The 20,633-nt window shown below is 37.8% G+C and overlaps 1 protein-coding gene across 1 annotated transcript in view; it reads left to right on the forward strand.

Moving 5' to 3' along the window:
• The first annotated feature begins 6,790 nt into the window (after positions 1 to 6,790).
• ATF6 (activating transcription factor 6) overlaps positions 6,791 to 20,633 on the forward strand; it is a 216,134-nt gene continuing 202,291 nt past the window's right edge. The window contains exons 1-3 of the mRNA XM_065885140.1: positions 6,791 to 6,882; positions 17,670 to 17,734; positions 20,391 to 20,478. Coding sequence (XP_065741212.1) covers positions 6,831 to 6,882; positions 17,670 to 17,734; positions 20,391 to 20,478 — 205 coding nt within the window. The 5' untranslated portion in view covers positions 6,791 to 6,830. The remainder of the gene's footprint in view (positions 6,883 to 17,669; positions 17,735 to 20,390; positions 20,479 to 20,633) is intronic.

Below are 20,633 nucleotides of genomic sequence, written 5' to 3' on the forward strand. Positions count from 1 at the left end.
ATTAGCTAATAAAGAGAAATATAGTCCATGTTCTTAATATGTTTTTCATATTTACACTTGTGAGTGTATATGTACATAAACACCAAAACGGGAGTTATTTTAAATGCAAAAAAATGTGAATCATGATCCTCTTTAAAAGTGTGGGAGTGTTATAGATGATTCTTGAGAATATCTCAGCATAGGACCTGAAGCCTTTGGCAGCTTTCGTATAATAAATTTTTCTTAGGAGAAAAAATTTTTCCATTTCTGTCTTAGCTTTCACGATATCTGTTTACTTCTTTACTTTGTAATGTTATACTCCAGAAAGCTTTTTAAAAACAATTAGGTTGAACCATATGAAATTGCCTCTTTGTAGGTGAAAAGTAGTTGAGTAGCAGCAGTTTTGTGGTTCAAGCTAATACCTATGTATAACACTGTGGCATCTATCACAGAGAAAATGACGTAGATTTTATTTGAATTTATAATTGTTAATTCAGTAAATATTTACTAAGCACCTTTTATGTACACGATTCTAGGTGATACATTGAACAAACTAGGTAAAATCTCTGCCTTGTAATTTATATTCTAGCCAGGAGACATTGACAAAATAGTATCTTTTTTTGAAAGATAATTGGTATTTGCCAATGAGGAATGATTTTGGCATTTTGGCATTTACATTTTCTTTATGTAAATTTTGAACTTTTGTGAAACATCCACTAAGCAAGATTTTCAGATTTAAAGTCTTTTAATGTTTTATTTTGGGGGTGGGGTAAATCCGTTACGCCTTTGTTCTCAAAATAAGAAAGGAATCCTTTCTTTTTAATATTTAGGAATATCAATGTAAAACATTTGAATTTACACATTTGTTGAAAATAGCAATATTAACCTTACTTCAGAGGCAGTGTGGTACAGTGAAAACAGTACTGAAGTAGAGGCCAGAGAGTGGCTCTAATATTTCTGGCTCTACTGATCACCATCTTCCTGGAAGTGAGCAGGTCTTTTGAAAATTGGGAGTCATTTCTCATCTTCACAAAATGGGATTAATATATGTTCTGCTGTCCTGACAGAGATCATTTGCATTAGCTTTAATTTCTTTTTACATAAAATGGAGATAACAGTAGTATCTGGGTTATTACAAGGATTTTTGTGATACACTGCAGATAAAGAACTTAGTATAGTGCCTAGCTAGGAGCAGTCAACATTTTCCCTTAAAGGGACTTCCCTGGTGGTCCATTGGTTAAGAATCCACCTTCCAATGCAGGGGATGTGGGTTCAGTCTCTGATTGGGGAACTAAGATCCCACGTGCTGCGGAGCAACAAAGCCCGCAGGCCCTGGAGCCCACATGCCACAACTACTGAGCTCATGCACTCTAGAGCCCGTGCGCCACAACTAGAGAGGATCCTGCATGCTGCATCTAAGACCCGACGCAGCCAAATAAATATTTTTTTAAAAATTAGCATTCTTAAAAAAAAACCTTTCCCTTAAAATAGCTGCAGTTTATTGAGCACTTAGCTGCCAGTCACTATCCTAAACACTTAATGTGTATTTGATTTAATCCTCAAAACAGCCATGAGATAGATCCTATTATTCCCATTTTACAGGTGAAATTGAGGCTCAGAAAGATTAAGTCACGTCCTCAAAGTTACATAGCAAATGAACCTAGATTAGAAGCAAGATTTGGCTTACTCCAAAATTTGAGCTTTTAACCTCTATATTCTAATATTTGGGCTCACTGTTCAGGGTGGTATTTGTCTTAAAGATGTCATACTAAAAATGTCAATCAGATTGTAAAATCTAATAGTACTGATGAAATGCAGTTTTTAACTAAGCTATAAATTCACTAGTCAGGCGCCCCACCAACATTTGCAGGGTACAAATTGAGGCCTACATTCTATTTCTCTTAAAAGTTATAAATAAAGCTACCAAACTATTAAAATGTTTTGTTCTCTTGACAAATATATCTTCATAATGACCTGGAAGACAAGGTTTGAATTTAGAATTCTCTGACTTCATGGAGTTTCATGACAAAATATGGCAATGCAGTGAGGGTTGGCCCCTGACCTACAGACTGCCCCTGGATTTGTTCATGCAGACCCTGGTGTATATGTGTATGTGGACTCCCCACCTCACATTTCTAAGCTCTGTCTACACTCCTGGCATACAGTACTGGCACAGTTCTGTCAGAGGCCTGAGCAAGGCTTGGAGCTATTTGGGCTAGTTGGTTGTCAGAAGTGTGTCTAGAAAGGGACCACGTGTCCTGGCTGAGCACATCACTTTGGCATCACAGATTCTTAACCTGTGGGAAGAGACATTACCAGATGCCAGAGTAAAGTCCTAGGTATGGATCTAGACATAAAATTCTTTCAAATTTTATTTCTCTGCCAAGGGTTTAAGTTGAAAGCAAATGAATAAATGAAAGAAAAAGTATTTGATAACATTCAACATTTATGACAAAAAAAAGGTAACTAGAATGGAAGGAAGCTTCCTTAATGTGCATATAAAAAAAGAAAACTACAAACAGCACATTTCTTAATGATAATTGAAAATGTTTCCTTGTATTTAAAAAAAATCTCCAGAAAAAAATTTTGCAAAAACAAATGAGGAAACAAAAAAACAAAACCAATCAAGCCCCTAGATATTACAATCAGCAGAATCACAAAATGAGAAATACAGGACAAATGAAAAATTCTTTTTTTTTGGCCACACCGCACAGCAGGATCTTAGTTGCCTAATCAGGGATTGAACTCGGACATCAGCAGTGAGGCAGTGAAAGTGCTCAGCCCTGAAAGGGCAGAGTCCTAACCGCTGGACCACCAGGGAATTCCTGCAAGTGACAGATTCTTATCTCTTATTTGTTTGAAATTTTCCATATTAAAGGTTAAGTTTTAAAACATTGATGTTAAATAAAATAGATTTTTAAATGTTAGTGTTTGTATACAGTAAGTCTACACAGAAAATTCTAGAGGATTTACAGACAAAATATTAGAATGATGTAATTCAATAAGGTTTTTGAATACAAAATTGCTCTATAAAAGTTAATAGTGTTACTATACCCCAGCAATAACTGAATTAAAAAAATTTTTTTTAAAGAAAAGGATGTGTAAAATGAAACTAAAACTATGAAAAGAAAACTTCCCTCAGTAGGGGGAAGGATTTCTTACGCAATATACAAATAGCAGAGATCACTAACAAAATTTGATACATTTGACTATGTTAAAATTAAAACCTAGAGGACAAAAACCCCATAAACAAAGACAAGTGTCAACCTAAGAGAAGGTATTTGCTATATACATACAGGTTAAATGAATAGACTATTTAAAGGTGTACACATCATTGAGAGAGAAAATCCAATAGGAAATTTTATAAAAGGTAAGAATGGGCAATTCAAAGAAGAGGAAATAAGGTTTAATGAACATGAAAAGATGTACCACCTCTTTAATTTACATTTAATTTAAATGTAAATTATAGTCACACTCTTCACAGGCAAAAAATAAAAGTCTGACTACATCTAGTGTTGGTGAGAATTCATCACTGCTAACGAGAGTGTAAATTGGTATAATTTGGCCAATAGTACTCCTATTGCATGATCCAGCATATATCTTAAAGACATTCTTGCAGATATGCACAAGGATACCCATAGAAGGATATATTTTATGTAACAGTAAAAAGTTGAAACAATCCAAATGTTCATCAGTAGGGAAATGAAAAAAAGTCTATATTGTATATTAAAAATGTATATATTCAAGGAAATACCATAGAACAGTTAAAAACAAAGATCATCAAAAAGTAGTGTTGAATGAGAAAAGTGACTTGGGGAACATTAATGCTATAAGTTTATGTAAATTAAAATACCCCCAAACAGCACTAAATGTATGTATCTATACACATATTTAAACATGATCAAAATAAAAAATGGCTTTGAATGATCACCATAAAATTTATAATGGAAGTTGTCTATGTGGAGGGAGGGAAATGAAGCAGAGGAAAACACAGACCTCAACTTTATCTATGATGTTTAATTTCTTATGAAAAATCTGAAACGAAAATGGAAAAGTTAATATTTGTTAATTCTTGGCAATAAGTACACAAATGCTTGTTTTGTAATTATCTGCACTTGAATAAAAAATTAAAATTTTGAAAATTAAAAAGAAAATTTATTGGAGTTCAGTCATGGTGATTTTCTTTAAAAAAAGGCTAAGTTGTCTGGTGGATACAGAAGACTCTTGCTGGTTTTATTTTAGGTTTTATGTCAATTTTTGAATTTGCAGTTGGGTAAGAATAAAAATCTTATAAATTGCACCTGAAATGAAAACTGATTAGTTAGCTGATGACAGAAGGAATCACCTTTAACGTAAGGGAATTTCGTGATTTTTTTCGGAGTTTGGGTCCCAGGGCTATTTTGTACATTGGGGATTGTGTAATCTGTAGTAATCATCCAGCCACGAGGAGTTTGGAGGATTCTGGGAAGCATTTGTTTTGTTTAGTAACCGAGGGAAAGATTCCACTTAGCCCTAGAGGGATACGTGTTCTTTTTTTAACGTCTTTATTGGAGTATAATTGCCTTACAATGGTGTGCTAGTTGCTGCCGTAAAACAAAGTGAATCAGCTGTATATATACATATATCACCATATCTCTTCCCTCTTGCGTCTCCCTCCCACCCTCCCTATCCCACCCCTCTAGCTGGACACAAAGCACTGAGCTGATCTCCCTGTGCTATGCGGCTGCTTCCCACTAGCTATCTATTTTACATTTGGTAGTGTATATATGTCCGTGCCTCTCTCTCACTTCGTCCCAGATTACCCTTCCCCCTCCCTGTGTCCTCACATCCATTCTCTACCTCAGTGTCTTTATTCCTGTCCTGCCCTTAGGTTCTTCAGAACCATTTTTTTTTTTTTTAGATTCCATATATATGTGTTAGCATACGGTATTTGTTTTTCTCTTTCTGACTTACTTCACTCTGTATGACAGACTCTAGGTCTATCCACCTCTCTACAAATAACTCAGTTTCGTTTCTTTTTATGGCTGAGTAATATTCCATTGTATATATGTGCCACATCTTTATCTGTTCATCTGTCGATGGACACTTAGGTTGCTTCCATGTCCTGGCTATTGTAAACAGAGCTGCAATGAATATTGTGGTACATGACTCTTTGAATTATGGTTTTCTCAAGGTATATGCCCAGTAGTGGGATTGCTGTGTCATATGGTAGTTCTATTTTTAGTTTGTTAAGGAACTTCCATACTGTTCTCCATAGTGGCTGTATCAATTTACATTCCCACCAACAGTGCAAGAGGGTACCCTTTTCTCCACACTCTCTCCAGCATTTATTGTTTGTAGATTTTTGATGATGGCTATTCTGACCAGTGTGAGGTGATACCTCATTGTAGTTTTGATTTGCATTTCTCTAATGATTAGTGATGTTGGGCATCCTTTCATGTGTTTGTGGCAAATCAGTATATCCTCTTTGGAGAAATGTCTATTTAGGTCTTCTGCCCATTTTTGTATTGGGTTGTTTTTTGATATTGAGCTGCGTGAGCTGCTTGTATATTTTGGAGATTAATCCTTTGTTAAAATTTGCTTCGTTTGCAAGTATTTTCTCCCATTCTGAGGGTTGTCTTTTCACCTTGTCTATGGTTTCCTTTGCTGTGCAAAAGCTTTGAAGTTTCATTTGTTTATTTTTGTTTTTATTTCCATTTCTCTGGGAGGTGGGTCAAAAAGGATCTTGCTGTGATTTATGTCATAGAGTGTTCTGCCTATGTTTTCCTCTAAGAGTTTGATAGTGTATGGCCTTACATTTAGGTCTTTAATCCATTTTGAGTTTATTTTTGTGTATGGTGTAAGGGAGTTTTCTAATTTCATTCTTTTACATGTAGCTGTCCAGTTTTCCCAGCACCACTTATTGAAGAGACTGTCTTTTCTCCATTGGGGATATGTGTTCTTAAGGTAGAGTATTTTAAATATTCAACTGCTGAAATGCTTTAAAAAGAAATTCCATTAAGTAGCATTCTTGAAACTGCTTCGTCAAACTTAGTTAAAATTTTCAGTTAGAGTTTGTGACGTAGATGGATTTTGCTAAACAAAACCGTTTCTTAAGTTTTAGTAATAAAAAGACTGGGAATTTACCTTATTGTAGGTCTTAGGGTAGGGTCGCTTGGACTTTCACTACTAGGTACTATGCTTTAGAAATGTATGTTTAAGGAGGTGAGTTTAATTTGGGGGAGTTTATCTTTTATATTTACTTTTTAAAATTTGTTTAAATAAACGTAGTCTTTCTAGAAGTACGATTCATAGTATTTTTGCTTATCTCAGGTACTGTGCCAGTGGAGAGGCAGCTCAAACGAATTTGGAAAAAATAGTTGTGTGTTTTCCTTCCACACACTTGTGTATACGGAGAATTTTTACACTGATAGTGAGTTATTCGTAAAAATTAAACCAACTTTACTTTCTTAGTCTCTAGTTTTGTTCTGATATATCTACACTGTGGTATTGAGAATGATACTCAGGGGACGAGCCAGTATGTTCAGAATGGATTTTCTTCCCCATTTTTAATGTTATCAATATATCTTATTTAACCGAAGTAGTGATTACGTCTCTTTCTTTTTTCCCTAAAACAGCGGGACAGAAAATGCCGAAACCTCCAAAAGGGAAATATTTACTCAGAGATTTGCTTAAAATTAGCTTAGTCTCTGACGTCACTCGCGCAGAAGCAATTTGTCTTCATTCGGCCACCGTCGCGTCAGCGTTACGGGTATTTTGTCCGTCTGCCGCCACCGTCCCAGATATTAGTTGCCGAGTTCCAGGGCAGGCGAACGTGTGTTTCGGGAGTGCCGGCTGGCGTTGCCGGCACCATGGAGTCCCCTTTTAGTCCGGGACTCCCTCATCGGCCGGATGAAGAGTGGGGTGAGTGGGATCTGAGACTGTACCAGGGGTAGCTCCAGGTTTCTTCCTCCTTACTTCCGCGCATTTGTGGTGACAGGTGTGGACGAACCCTGCCGGGGGAGCGAGGGCCACTCGTTGCTTCCGTCCGTGGTCCTAGTAGAGTCTAGCAGAACCTGTCGGTTTCTGCTCTGGGGACAGCGAGCGTAAAATGTTGCCTGATTGGAATTACTATCGTGTTTCACCGCTTCCTCTGGGAAAGTACCAGGTGATGATTTTGTGGGGCGAAAACGACGTCATTAGGAAGCTTAGGGCAGGATGGCTGTGACCATCAAAAAGGCTGCAAGCTATTTTCTCAGAGTGTGGGATGTGGGAGTTGCTTGCCATGGAGTGTACGTGTACGTGTTTGGTTTGTGTGAGAGAATGTGAATCCTCATCTCGAAGCTTCCACTATTGATCGAGGCTGATGCCCATCTTGGCAGAGAAGCAAAGCACCCCAGCACCTGACCCCAGGTCCCTGATTACGTAGACCTAACGCTTATAAACGGATATAATCCTGATTGCTCTCCGAATACAACTCTGAATTTTCTTGTTATAGATATTTTGTTTGGCTTTGTGGTCAGGAAGAGTGGAATGGAATGTAGTGGAAATGAGAGTGGAGAAGCTTTATCATCTAAGTGTTTAGAAGAAACTTATATTTCTCCTTTGTTTGCCAGACATAGTACTAATACTGTTCTTGGGCTTCAGTATGAATTTGGGGTTGTATACGTCCCTGAATGTGTCCTGCGGTGAACCTACACCCTTCACTAGCTTTAAAATTTGGGGGAAACCCAGACTGACCTTCATTTTTTCCCCCTTGGACCATCGTTCTCAGGAGCAAGAGTGTAATCTCAATTCTCTTTGTTGAACTGAAGTCCTCATTTGATTTTCCAAGGGCAGAACTTCTCTTAAATTATATAGTGTTAGAGATTTATTTCAGTCCTTGGATAGGTTTTCTATGAGTTGTTGGAAAAACGTTAGACTATCTCTTCCAAATGTATTTTCCCGAGCCAAATGTAGTCGTAGTAATAGGAACAGTTGCCGGTAAGCACTTTATTTGTGTCAGGTGCCCTGCTTAGCTCTTACATGCATTATCTTATTTAATCCTCCCAACAGTCCAGTGAGGTATTGTTATTTTACAAATGAGGAAACTGAGGCTGAGAGAGAACGAACGCTCAGAGTCTTATAGCTAGTGAGTGTCAGAAACAGGATCAGAACCAGGTTTGTCTACCTCCAAAGCCTGTGCACTTAGTCACTATTCTATATTGCTTTCCTAAGTTATTTCTACAGATTTGATTTTTACCAAGACCCCCCCAGTTATTAACAAATCTACTTCAGTATACTGGGTTGTTATGATCTGTTATCTGTTACTATTATATTTTCATGATGTTTCTTAAACTATAACTGTGAGGCACTTCCTGATAGCATTATTATGTCTTCTGATACCCAAGCTGCGTTTTCCTGACTAATCTGATCAGTTGACTCCTAGTCTTAATGTTCTTTAACAGAGCATTCAGTTCTTTGTAGTAGGTTCACTGACTCAGCTCAGGTACCTTGCCCTGCCCCTCCCTGAACATGCCCATTTCCCATGGTTTTCCAAGCTTCTCTTTTCAAACTGTTAACAATCTTTTCTTAGTGGAACACTTTAATTCTGCCTCCTTAAGTGTTCAGTAAGTAGGATAGATTTTGCAGGCACTGGAGTGAAAGGTTACTGTTTGCTAACATTTCTCAGTAGAATATGGACTCTTTTTCTGGGAGTTGCCATTTTGGGTGTTCAAGTACTTCACTGATTTATTTGACTTTTTTTTTCTATATTAGAAGCTAGCTAGTTAAAATTTTAAAAATCAGATTATGTAATTAGTACTTGTGACTCTTAACAACTTTGTATAATTAAAAATGACTTACTCAGAACAGCCTATGATGGGATGTGCATCCCATGTGCATTTTCCCTTTATGTGGGGTGATGAAATTTTGAACGGGCCTATAAACATTTTCTGTAAAGGTCTAGATAGTAAATATTTTAGGCTTTTGTGGTCATGTGGTCTCTGTTCTGACTCCTCAGCTCTGCCAGTTGTAGTACGAAAGCAGCCATGGACAATGTAAACTGAGCATGACTGTGTTCCAAAACAACTTTATTTATGGATGCTGAAATTCTATTTCATGTAATTGTTTTTAATACTTAATAGAGTTTACTTTTAGTACAGTTTTAGATTTACAGAATAATTGAGGGGATAGTACAGAGTTCCCCTGCCCCCCAAGTTTCCCCTATTGGTAACATCTTGCATTAGAGGAGTACATTTGTTACAGTTGATAGGCCAGTATTGATACATTATCATTGACTAAAGTCCATAGTTTATATTAAGATTCACTCTTGTTCATTCTGTGGGTTTTGACAAATGCGTAATGTCATGTATCTACCATTACAGTATCATATGGGATAGTTACACTGCCCTAAAAAATCTGCTGTGCTCCACCTATTTGTCTCTGCCTCCCTCCTCCAAAGCCCCAATAACCACTGTTCTTTTCACTGTCACCTAGTTTTGCCTTTTTCAAAATGTCATATTGTTGGAATGATAGAGTACGTAGCATTTTTAATTTGGCTTCTTTCATTTAGCAAAATGCATTTAAGATCCCTCTATTTTTAATGGCCTGATAGCTCATTTCTTTTCAGCACTGACTAATATTCCATGGTATGGATGTACCACAGTGTCTTTTGGGCTCCCATAACAAAATACCTGGGAAGCTTAATCAACAGAAATTTATTTTCTGACAGTTCTGGAGGCTGGAAGTCCAAGCACAGGTGCCAGCATGGTCAGGTTCTGATGAGACTTCTCTTCCTAGCTTATAGATGGCCACTTTTTTTTGCTGTGTCCTCATGAGGCAGAGGGGTGGAAAGGGACGGAGGGAGGGAAGGAAGAAGAGGTGGGGGAGACAGAGAGGTAGGTAGGTAGGTAGACCTATCTCTTAGTCTTATAAGGCCACAGTTCTAGTAGATCAGGGCCCCACCCTTGTAACCTCATTTAACCTTGATTACCTCGTAAAGACCACCCTACCTCTGGGTGCAGTCATCTTGGGGGTTCAGTATATAAATTTTGGGGGGGACACAATTTGGTCCATAGCACACAGTTTGTTTATCCATTTACCTGTTGAAAAACGCCTTGGTTGCTTCTAGGGTCTCAAAACCAGTTAAAGACAGACTGAGGCCAGGAAAGAGGGCCAGGCATGGGGGACAAGAGTGACAGGTTCCGGCTTATAAAGGGCTTACATGCAGTGAAGGGACAGCCACAAACTGTTCTCCAGTGATGGACACTGCACAGAGAATTAAAATTGGTTGCTTTCAAATGTTGACAGTTATGTATAAAGCTGCTATAAATATTCATGTGCAGTTTTTTATTGGCTGCACTGTGAGGCTTGCAGGATCTCAGTTCCCCGACCAGGGATTGAACCCGGGCCATGGCAGTGAAAGCGCCAAATCCTAACCACTAGACCACCAGGGAACTCCATTGCAGCTTTTTATGTGGACGTAAGTTTTCATATAAATTGGGTAAATATCAAGGAGCATGAATGCTGGATCATACAGTAAGAGTATGTCCAGTTTTGTAAGAAACTTTCAACCTGTCTTCCAGAGTGGCTGTGCCATTTTGCATTCCCACCAGCAGTGAATGAACATTCCTGTTGCTCCAGTCCTGCCAACATTTGGTGTTGCCAGTGTTTCAGATTATAGCCATCCTGATAGGTGTGTAGTGGTATCTCATTATTTTAGTTTGTAGTTCCCTGATAACATGTGATGTGGAGCATCTTTTCATATGCTTTATCTATTTGTTTTTAAAGGAAAGGTCTTTTAAAAAATATTTGTTTATTTTATGTTTTGGCTGTGTTGGGTCTTAGTTGCGGCATGCGGGATATTCATTGTGGCGTGCAGGCTTCTCTCTCTAGTTGTGGTGCTCAGGCTCTAGAGCATGTGGGCTCTCTAGTTGCGGCATGTGGGCTCTCTAGTTGTGGATCTCATGCTCAGTAGTTGTGGCACACAGGTTTAGTTGCCCTGCAGCATGTAAGATCTTAGTTCCCTGACCAGGGATCGAACCCATGTACCCTGCATTGGAAGGCGGATTCTTAACCACTGGACCACCAGGGAAGTCCCCATATGCTTTATTTGTCATTTGTATATCTTTCCTTTCCTCTTTCCTTCCTACCTTCCTCACTCCCTCCCTTTCTTTTTCTTACAATTTGCAAAAGCCACTTTTTTTTTTTGCCGCACATAAGATATATGTACCAAGATCAGAAGCTTCCATCTGCCATTGTGGTTTCTTTGATAAATTCAGTGTCTTCTGTGAAAGTTCTCTGTACCCTCCTGCGTTGACCAAAACCTGACTCCCCTGATAACACGGTTTTCCCTAAAGTCCTAGTGAATGGTAGCTCTTTTCATTCTCAAAACCTTTTCTCCATTAGGGCCTCTGAAAGTGGGTTAGTTACCTTCCTTGTTCTTCATTGCTACTTTTAGATCATTCTCCTTTCATCCTCCCTAAAAACATCCAGGCTTAAATTTCACATTGTCTCACATGCTGTCCTCTACCTCTCCCTCTTATAGTCATCTGGTGATTTCTGGTTCACTCTCCCTCACGTTTTGAAAAAATTTAGTTCCTAGCTTATTGTCACTTTCTTTAGCACTCCTTCCATCATGATTCTTGGCTGATTTCAGTATTCTCAGAGAAGATCCTTCAAATACCCTGACCTCTTGTTTCCTGGGTCTCCTCTCCACCTTCCATCCTGTCTCAGGCATTTTCTTCCCCAATCATAAACCTAAACCTTGTCAGTACTAGTAACATAATCTCAGTTCCAACATCCCACTCTGACCATCACCTTCTGTCTTACCAGCTCACTCTCTTTAGTACTCCAATTCCAGTGGTACCGTCAACACTGCTGAGATTCTGCCATCTTTTCACTGTCCCTCGTCCCCTTTATGTTATCACTTTCCCCTTATCCAGTTTAAATTCCATGGACAGTCTCTGTAATCATTCCCTCACACCTTCAATATCCTTGTCTCTCTCTTGTTTTGTAGTTCTCTCTTTGATCAACTACAACCTTGGCTAAATCCAACTCTGTCTACTCCATGAATGCACTCAAGTAGCTGAAAGTGGCTAAAAAAGAAAATTCAACCATGCTGATTGGTCTCACTTTAAATTTATGATACTAACCTGAAATAGACCATTAAGTATTACCTGGCTGATCGTATTTCCTTGGTCCTCTCTCTCTGATGATCGTTTTTATAAAGGTTCTTCTCTTCTCAAACCTCCAGCACCTCCTCCTGCATTCTTTGAATCAGAAGAGAACTGCTGCAGTCTCCTACTACCTCATCTACACGTGTACCAGTATATTTGCCTTCTCTTTGTTGGTGGGAATGCTAGAACCGATCACTTCTATATGTGCTTTAGACCCGTCCTTCTTTGTTTTATTTTTTTTTAATTAATTAATTTATTTTTGGCTGTGTTGGGTCTTCGTTGCTACTCACGGGCTTTCTGTAGTTGCAGTGAGTGGGGGCTACTCTTCGTTGCGGTGCGTGGGCTCCAGGTGCGTGGGCTTCAGTAGTTGTGGTTCATGGGCTCTAGAGCACAGGCTCAGTAGTTGTGGCACATGGGCTTAGTTGCTCCATGGCATGTGGGATCTTCCCAGGCCAGAGCTCGAACCCATGTCCTCTGCATTGGCAGGTGGATTCTTAACCACTGCACCACCAGGGAAGTCCCTAGACACCCCGCCCCCACCCCTTTATTCAAGAATATTGCTCAAGCTCTTCTTCCTTCTGTTTCCTGAATCTTCATTTCCATCCCTACATGTAGTTGCTTCTCCTGTCTAGAGTGAAAAAGAAAGAAAAACCCCCAAACCCTCTTTAGATGTTACTTCCCTTTTAGCTTCAACTACATTTCTCTTTTTTATTTTACAGCAGAATTCTTTTTTAAAAAACGTCCATGTTCACTGACTCCACTTTCTCTTTTTTCACTGTCTCTTGAACACAATGCAGTCAGGCTCCACCACTCCACCAAAGCTGCTCTTTCTAAGGTCACCACTGTTTTCCAGTGGCCATTTCTCATCTTACAAGAAGTAAAAGAATAAATAAATGGTCAAAGCAGCAGTCAGGTGGGAAAGCTTGCTGAGCAAACAAAAACTAACAGCTACGATAGTTTACTACTGTTAGGAGAAATCTATATAGTAGGTAGTATGGGGTTGGTGAAAAAGATATAGAAGTAGGTAGTAAATTTTAGAGATACTTCATAGGTAACCAATGCCACCAATGTCACCACTTTCTCATGGATCTTTCTAAGATATTCTGTAGTATACAAATGTATTTATCAGCCCACTCTCCGTTTTTTTAAGTATTCACAAAGCACAGAAAAGTTAAAAAAGATCAGTACAGTGATAACCTGTATTTCCCATATCTAGACTTACCAACTGTTAACATCCTGCCATGCTCACTCTTTCTGTCAGTATTACCCACACTTCTCTCTTCTCTCATTATCTGAAAGCAGGCTGCAAATAATATGAAACTCCTAAACACTTCACTGTGTATCTCCTAAGAACAAGGAAATATGTATTTTTAAAAAGCATGAATTCATGCTAATACCCACAGTTCAAAGCCAGTACCACAGAGTCCTTTCTTACCTTCTTGCATTATATACTTTTATTTCTCTTTTCCTACTGTGTAAATCCTGATTCCCAATAACATCCTATGTTTTTATGGGCTCACTTTAGCTGCTCTATTGAAAATATACTGAAAGAGGGTCAAGGGCAGAAGCAGAGAGACCATTTGGAGGCTACTGCATCAATCCAAGTGATTTATGATGAGAGCAGTGGAGATAATGGAAGTGGTTGACTGTGGATATATACACATACACATATGCATATGTATATACCCATGTGTATATATATATTTCTTTAAATAAATTTCTTAATTTTATTTTTGGCAGTGTTCGGTCTCTTCTGCGCACGGGCTTTTCTCTAGTTGTGGTGAGCGTGGGCTTCTCATTGCGGTGACGTCTCTTGTTGCGAAGCACAGGCTCTAGGCGCACGGGCTTCAGTAGTTGTGGCACATGGGCTCAGTAGTCGTGGCTTGCGGGCTCTAGAGCGCAGGCTCAGTAGTTGTGGCACACGGGCTTAGTTGCTTCGCGGCATGTGAGATCTTCCCGGACCAGGGCTCGAACCCGTGTCCTCTGCATTGGCAGGCAGATTCTTAACGACTGCACCACCAGGGAAGCTCCCCATGTATATTTTTTATTCAAAATTTAAGTTTTGGAATAGTTTCAAACCTACAGAAAAGTTATAAGAACTGTGCAAAGAACTGTTGCATGCCTGTCAGATTCCCTGAGTGTTAAATTTTACTGTATTTGCCCCATTTCTCCTTCTTCAGAGAGAGAAAAAGAGAGTGAAATGTGTTGTTAACTCATTACCCTTAAATACTGCAATGTGTATCCCCTCCTCCCCCAAACAAGGTTACTGTCCTATATCACTGTCATACACTCCTTCCAGTCAGGAAATGAACATTGATACAGCGTTACTATCCAATTCACAGATACCATTCGTATTTTGCTATATGTCTTAATAATGGCTCTTTTTCCTTTCTAGTCTGGGACCCTACCTGCAAACACACATTACTTTTACTTTTCATGTCTCCTTAGAGTTTTTCAACCTGGGATGGTTGCTTAGTCTTTTCCTGTTTCTTGTATTCTTGACAGTCTTAAAGAGTACAGGTCTTTTGTTCTGTAAGATGACTCTAAACCTAAGTCTATATATACTGTTTCCTCATGACCAGAATCAGGCCATGAGTCCGTGACAGGAATGCTAGAGAAATGATAGAGGCACACTATGTTGACCTGTTCCAAGGTGATGTTCACCTTTATCAGATTGTCAAGTTAGTATCTGCTGGATTTCTCCACTGTAAAGTCACTATTTCCCCTTTTACATTTGATTCGTATTGGGCTGGCCAAAAAGTTCCTTCGGGTTTTTTTGTAACATCTTATGGAGAAACCTGAACAAACTTTTTGGCTAACCCAGTATTTTGGGGGAGATAATCTGAATGCCACCAATGTCCTATTCCTTACTAAACCTTCATTCACCAGCCCTGGCCTCCATTGATAACTCCAGCTTATATCGAGTACCACTCTAATGCCAAATGGTGATTCTCTCTTAACATTCTGTGTACATTTATTAATTGACATTATACTGTAAGAAAAAGCTTTCTCTGTTTCTTTGTTTATTTCATTATGAGCTCACTAATTCCTATTTGATTCAATGGGTTGTAATCTGGCTTTATTTTGATGCTCAGATTTTCTGAGAATTGACCAGTAAGAGTCCATTCATATCAGCTCCTTTGTTCTTTTGACATGTTTCCATCATTCTCTGAGGATTTCCTTGTTTTCTGGCACAACAAGATTTTCCCAGGCCTATTTTGCACTTTCTCTGCCTAAGCCCTGGAATCAGCTCTTTCTCTAAGGAGCCCTTTAGTGGACTTCCGTTTAGTAGAGGATGGTATTCAGTATCCAAGGTCTGGAAACATACGATTTTTCAGTGCTGGTGGGATGTCTTCGTTTCTAGGACCTGTTAGCAGACAGAACTAGGACATACATGTATGTGTATGTGTACACACATATACAGACATCTATAATTCTTTCTGTGTATGAATATTTTAAGAAAATGTGTTCGTATTAATACTTCTAATTCCAGTGCAACATCTTAGGGTTCTTTTATTCTCTTCCCTTTTCACGTTTCTAAATCCTTTCTCAGAAAGTGAGAAACCTAGCTCTAACATATTTTATCATTTGCTCCATCAATTAACACATTTGTTCAGTACTATCACTCTCCTAACCACTCAGGCTGCTTCTTACATCTGCCACTCTGTTCCTCTTCCCACTGCTCCATTTTTTTGGCATCTGAGGCATGCTGGCACCTCCACAAGGCACCTCCCCTCCTGTATCATCCTATTTCCTTGGGTACCAGGCACATTGCCATAGAGGATGACACACACAACCCCACCACCCTCCTTGCTCTGCTGACATCTCTGTTGGGAAGAGTAGGAAAGGGAAGGAAGAACGGAAAGGAAAGGTAAGATGCCACATTACCAGTACATACTTTGAAGACAGAGCTGACAGGATTTACTGGTAGATTGAATACAGAGAGTGAGGAAGTAAGCAATGACTCCTAAGGTTTTTGACCTGAGCTCCTGGGATAATTGAATTGTCATTAACTGAGATGAGGACAAACCAGTAGGAGGTTTGGTGAGGGATGATTTGAAGCTCAGTTTTGGATGTGTTAAGATTGAGATGCCTTTTAGATATCCAAGAGGAGAGGTAGAGTACTCACTGTGTACATGCGTCTTGAGGTATGGACTGGAGATGTATATTTAGGAATCCTTGGCATATAGATGCTATTTAAAGCCATGAGCTCAGCTGAGATCACAAAGGGAGTAGAATAGATAGAAAAGTTTGCACTAAGCCCAGGGACAATTTCATGTTAAGAAGATGAAGAATAACCAGTAAGGTAGGGCCAACCAGTAGGGTGGGAGGAAAACCAGGTGAGTATGGTAATTTGGAAGCCAAGTGAAGAAAATGCTTCAATTAATATGAAAAGATCAACTGTTTCAAATGCTGTTGAGAGTAAGATGAGGACCATGAATTTACCATTGAATTTAGCAGAGGAGAAATCATTGGTGACATAATACCTGATGTGTATGCGTGTGTATGTGTTGGTGGGGGAAGCTTGATTTGAATAGGTTCAAGAAGGAAAGGGGAGGAGAGAAATGAGAGGCAGCAGATAAAGAACTCTTTCAAGTTTTCGCCTGTGTATAAGGTACATAGCCACAGTCATCTATTTATATGGGTTTTTTGTTTTGTTTTGCTCTGCAGCTGAGTTTAAGGTAGTCCTTTTCTGAGAGTTATATGAATAACCTTTCATTATCACTACACACAAAAAATGTGCTATGTACTATTTTGTTTTAGGCTGGTGAAATGTTTCTACCATTGGCCAAGTCGGTGAGAGACTTGCAGTGTAGTTCTTATATATGTGAAGTAGGGAAATCACCAGAGCAAGTTTCAGTGGCATGTTAGTAGGGAGTACAAAGGCAGACTTAGATTGGGAAACTCTTCAAAGTGCTTGAAGTTCTGAAATGTTAAAGAAAATAAAGGCACATTACAGATTATACAGTAATCAGTCTTCTTTGGCCTTATCAGCACCTTGACCTGTGTTCATATATTTCTCAGTTTATAAGGAAATCTTATTAGGAATTTGGAACATAGTTAGATTTGTTGAAATAAATGAAATGGTTTAGATGAGTGAATTCCTTGTTGTTTGGATAGAAAATTGGTTGTACCTCTAACTTAAGGCAAGGATGGCAAATACCTGGTACATGCGTTGCCATATTCCTCTCCTGTCATCACCGCTGATCAACCATGTCACTTTTTTTTGTGCTGAACCCAGATGAAGCCTCAGAATTTGTGTTAGTAATGTTCCAGAAAGTCACTATCAATTAGTCCAACATGACAGGACATAAAACCTGTTTTTTAATCGCTGGTATAATGATTTAGTTCACAAGATAAAAATTATGTGGAAAACAATACATATGTTAGAAACCAGCTTTGAATTGGTTGTCATTCACACTCCTAGAGTTTATCAGTAATAGTAATGGCTAATGAGAAACCCTAATAGAGCTGGCATAAGGATACAGCGCTTATTCTTTTGTCAAAACATTGAATTAACAGTAAATATCTATTCTTTTCTTTTGTCCAAAGATTCTGCCCTCTTTGCTGAACTTGGCTATGATGACCTGCAATTGGATGCGGCAAATGAAACTTATGTAAGTATTTATTAGAGGAGAAATGCTGAATAATGTGATATTTCATCTTTAATTATTGCAAGAAGATTTCAGGATAACACGTTTAGGCTAGTTATTTAAGTTTAAATAACTTTTAAGATTAAGTATGAAAGTTAGTAGCCATTTTGTAGTCAGTGAATGTAGGATTGTAGAAATTGCATTGGTCTTGGTATGAGAAGACTTGTATTCTAAGTCTACCTTTGGCCCCAGGGGTTTTTTTTTGGTTTTTACAGATATTTTGCTGCATAAGGGAAACAGTGTGATGTTAAGGAGTATGTGTGTCATGGATCTAGTTAAGAGAACTTACCAACTTCCTTTTTTAAAGTTATGTATCCTTAGTGTTGAAAGCTCTGAAACTTAGAAATGTCCTTATTTTTTGCCTTTGGGTGGTTAGAAGTATGCGTAAAAGCTATTATTACAGCACTTTAAGTTCTCAAAAATATTTTACATTTTTTTTTTCTTTTCTGGATTAGTATATGTGATGCTGTTTGGCCTGAACTCTTACTTTGTCTTATTCTTTAATGGGTGAGGTGCTGTTTGACTTGGGAAGTAGTTCAAGTGAACAGAGTGATTTTATATGCATATCAATCAGGTTGAATATTTATCACTTATTTTTTAAGCCCTTATTAAAAATAAAGCTTGCTTAGTGAGTTTAAGACAAAGAAAAAATTTAAAAAATATCATGTGTTTCACTCCCTTCTATTGATTCATGGTAAAACAACTGCTAAATTATTCTTGTTTTACCATGAATCAATAGAAGGGAGTGAAACACATGATATTTTTTAAAATCAATGCATGAGGTTTTAATGGTTTCATTTACTCTGTGAGATGCTTTACAGTGTTGTCTATTGATTAAATTGGCTTTTAATATTGGCTGTTTGCTTAAGCAGCTGGTATTTTTTCATAACCTCCAGAGCCTAACATCGTCAAGAAACAATATAGTAAATTTGAAAGATTCAGGGAAATATGATCCTGATTTTATAACTAACATTCTGTCACTCAGTCTTTCAGTTCCTTAGTTTTTCTGGTATAAAATAAGAGGTTGGATTAAATGGTTTCAGACAGCCCATTCTAGCTTTAAAACAGTCATTCTTCTTTCACATGACTGTGCAAGTTTCCCTTGAGAAGTCATTGAAGAACTAGAGTATATAAGTACGAGTATGTTTTGCTTTACATAAAATGGGTCTGTGAAATTTCCAACCAGATAAAATTCTTATGCTGTAAAATGTATTTGACTTTTTTGTCTGAAGATTGAGTATGAAGCATCCTCGAAGTAGGTCATGTCACTGTTGAACATGTTAAAAAGTAGTGTGAGCACTCAGGCAAATATCCTTCCTCAGTTTACTTAGATTAAGAAAGTTTGAAGATTTTTCATTGCTGAAAGTGTGGGGCTGCTTAATTTTTTGATAGCTAGATTCCAATATGAGAAAAAAGCAAAGGAGATTGATTTAAAAGGTGGTTCTTTCGTAATTTAAGTAGTTTTCTCTTTTCTTTTATGTGAACTTTAACACATTCTCTTTATATAATTTGCAATAATATTTACTCAGTTTAGGGCAGTATAAGAAAAGTTTCCCTTCTCTCCTTCTGTTACATTCTCAATAAAAATAAACCACAGAATAGACATTTGAAATGATAATATTCTAGAAATTATTACCAAATTGTTGTTATTGATAACTAGATTAACCTTTACTTTTTTCCTGAGGCTTGCTTTCTTGCTGTTTTATTATCTGTCACATTAAGTTAATATTGACTACTTTTTAACTTTGTTGTACTGTTTATATATTAAGTTTACTTCTGTTCTTACCTCTGTAACCTTAAACATTTAAAATAGTTGTGGTACTGTCTTAATCTTAAACTCATATGAGGGCTCTGAAATCATGTGGCAGTTCTTCATTAATATATATGGTATAAGATGGTCATCCAGATGACCCAGAATATGATTATATTTAAATTTAAAAATTGTCATCCGAATGAAAAGAAACTAAGAGCCCCTCTAAGAAGTTTACTGACCCCTGTTTGAGAAACTTAGTTTTATCTTCTAGGATTAAAAAAAAATTTAATTTTAGAAATATGAAAAGTACAGAACAGTAAGAAAAAAATAAAATTACCCATCCTCCTATGGATCTCTTCCTTCTCCCATAAGCATTTTAATATTTGGTATATTTGAAGTTTCAGTTACAGTCTCTTTATGATTCCTGCATGTCTTTTGGATACATCTATATTCTTTCCCTTGTATATAGAGATGATATTGTAAATAGGCATTTGCTGTGACTTCTTTTCCTTAATGGCAATGGGAAAACTTATTTTGCTGGATCTCCTTTATGACAAAACACATATTTTGTGACTGTTGTAAAGGTCCATTTCCACTGAAAAGAATGAGACCAACTGAATCTTTCAGATAGATGTTGACTTCAGTACCTCCTTCCTAGTTGTTACTACTGTGCTTAAAATAACTAAATTGGTTTCTCTCTAAGCTCTCCAAGATGTATTTTCAAGATGAACTGATTAACTTAGAAAGTTATTTTTACTAAGTTGGGTAATCACAATCATATTATTTATGGCAAATTGCATCTGTTAGTTTGATTTCTGGATGTATATATTTTAATCTTGTAATCTTTTGCTGATTTGAAACCTACAGGAAAATAATTTTGATAATCTTGATTTTGATATTGATTTGATGCCTTGGGAGACAGGCATTTGGGACATCAACAATCAGTTCTGTACAGGTAATGATGTATTTCATTGATAAAAAATTTAAATGGGTCCATATTATTTTGTAGTTTGGTAATAGTCAAAATTAGGTGGGGTTACCGGGCCACTTTTGTAGGCCAAAGATTTCCAGGGACTACATTCTGTTTTGGTGTAGCAAGGCATACGTAAA

Source organism: Phocoena phocoena, chromosome 1 (genome assembly GCF_963924675.1).
Source record: "Phocoena phocoena chromosome 1, mPhoPho1.1, whole genome shotgun sequence".
NCBI classification, from domain to species: domain Eukaryota; kingdom Metazoa; phylum Chordata; class Mammalia; order Artiodactyla; family Phocoenidae; genus Phocoena; species Phocoena phocoena.